The sequence below is a fragment of the Aplysia californica genome, unplaced genomic scaffold, assembly GCF_000002075.1.
Source record: "Aplysia californica isolate F4 #8 unplaced genomic scaffold, AplCal3.0 scaffold00261, whole genome shotgun sequence".
NCBI classification, from domain to species: domain Eukaryota; kingdom Metazoa; phylum Mollusca; class Gastropoda; order Aplysiida; family Aplysiidae; genus Aplysia; species Aplysia californica.
This window is the reverse complement of record NW_004797531.1, coordinates 793,251-794,708: the sequence shown is the minus strand read 5'-3', so window position 1 is coordinate 794,708 and position 1,458 is coordinate 793,251. Positions and strand designations below refer to the sequence as shown.

General features: G+C 40.3%; 1 protein-coding gene across 1 annotated transcript in view; it reads right to left on the bottom strand.

The window, feature by feature from the left end:
• LOC101857651 (ficolin-1-A) overlaps nucleotides 1-1,169 on the bottom strand; it is a 7,399-nt gene extending 6,230 nt beyond the window's left edge. Inside the window, exon 1 of the mRNA XM_035970383.1 lies at nucleotides 1,066-1,169. Within this exon, the coding sequence (XP_035826276.1) occupies nucleotides 1,066-1,087 (22 nt within the window). The 5' untranslated portion in view covers nucleotides 1,088-1,169. The remainder of the gene's footprint in view (nucleotides 1-1,065) is intronic.
• Nucleotides 1,170-1,458: the final 289 nt, after the last annotated feature.

Genomic DNA, 1,458 nt, shown 5'->3' with positions numbered 1-1,458 from the left:
GATTTTTAACTTTTCTTGAAAATACAATTTTTGTATCACCAATTTGTAATGTGATCGTGGTCAATCTCTTTAACAAACTTTGCATTGCCTGCCAGAATGACTTCTGTTTTATTATTATTCAACATCAATTTATTTTTGTTCATCCAGTTTTTCAAAAAGGCAATACAATTTTCAGCACGATGGACAAGTTCATCTAAGTTGGTAAACAATGTTGAACCATACATTTGGGTATCATCATCATAGAAATGGTATTTTAAGTCATACTTAACTATTTCCTTGACAAGTGGTTGAGTATAAATGGTGAACAAAACTTGACCGAGGACTGAGCCCTGGGGGACCCCATACTTAAGAGCATGATCTGATGACTTAAGCCATTTAATAGAAATTCTTTTCTTTTCTTTATTTTCTTTTCTATTTTTTATCTATTTATCTATTTATTATTTATTTCTTTATTTATTAATTCATTGCATATAATATGTGTTTGATTTTGTGTGTGTGTATGTGTTGGGGGAGGTGGAGGGCAAGTTTGGTGCCCCTTAAATTCCAGGTGAATGTTTTTAAAGCACTAGTTCAAATCTTTCCCCGCACGTTGAAGAGGCACTACTGCACTGGAACCCAAATACATACGTGACATCTACGATAATGTACATACACACACACAGATAAACACACACACAAACACACACACACACACACACACACACACACACACACACACACACACACACGTAGACACACACATATACACACACATACAATCAAATACATGTTTATACCAATGGGATCACCAGTCCCCTACACCACCGAAGTCGGTGATCGTTTTTTTTCAAAATATTGTAGAAACAAAGAAATAAAGACACGAGACCCCCCCTCCCCCCCAAAGAGAAATAAAGAAACGCCCCCCCCCCCCCACCTTCCCCGAGAAATAAAGACACGGAGCCCCCATCCCCTACACCCTCCCAGAGAAATTAAGAAACGAGGAGCACACACTCTCCCCCAAGAGAAATAAGACACGGGGAGCCCTCCACTACCCCCCCTCCCCCAACCAACTTCCCAGAGACAGACCAAGCCAAAATTCTCCGTCCATGTCCCCGAAACCATCTTCGTAGCTGGCAAAGTCTCTGTTGAAGGCCACACTGTTATCAAAGCGCTTCTGAAATACCTGTAAAAGTAAGACAGCATCATCATCATCATCATCATCATTATCATCATCATCATCATCATCATCATCATCATCATCATCATCATCATCATCATCCAGTGCCAGATCTGTGACAGACATCGGCGATCATGGTTCTCCATTCATTCCTTTGCTCAGATGCTGTTAAAAAAGCTGTTTCCCTGATCTTTCCCCGTTACCCATTTGTTTAGGTTCCCTAAATAGCTTGCTTTGTGCCTAACCATGCCTCGTTTGCCTTCAGTTTTGCCAGTGAGAGCTAGATGTTCAAGACAATTACT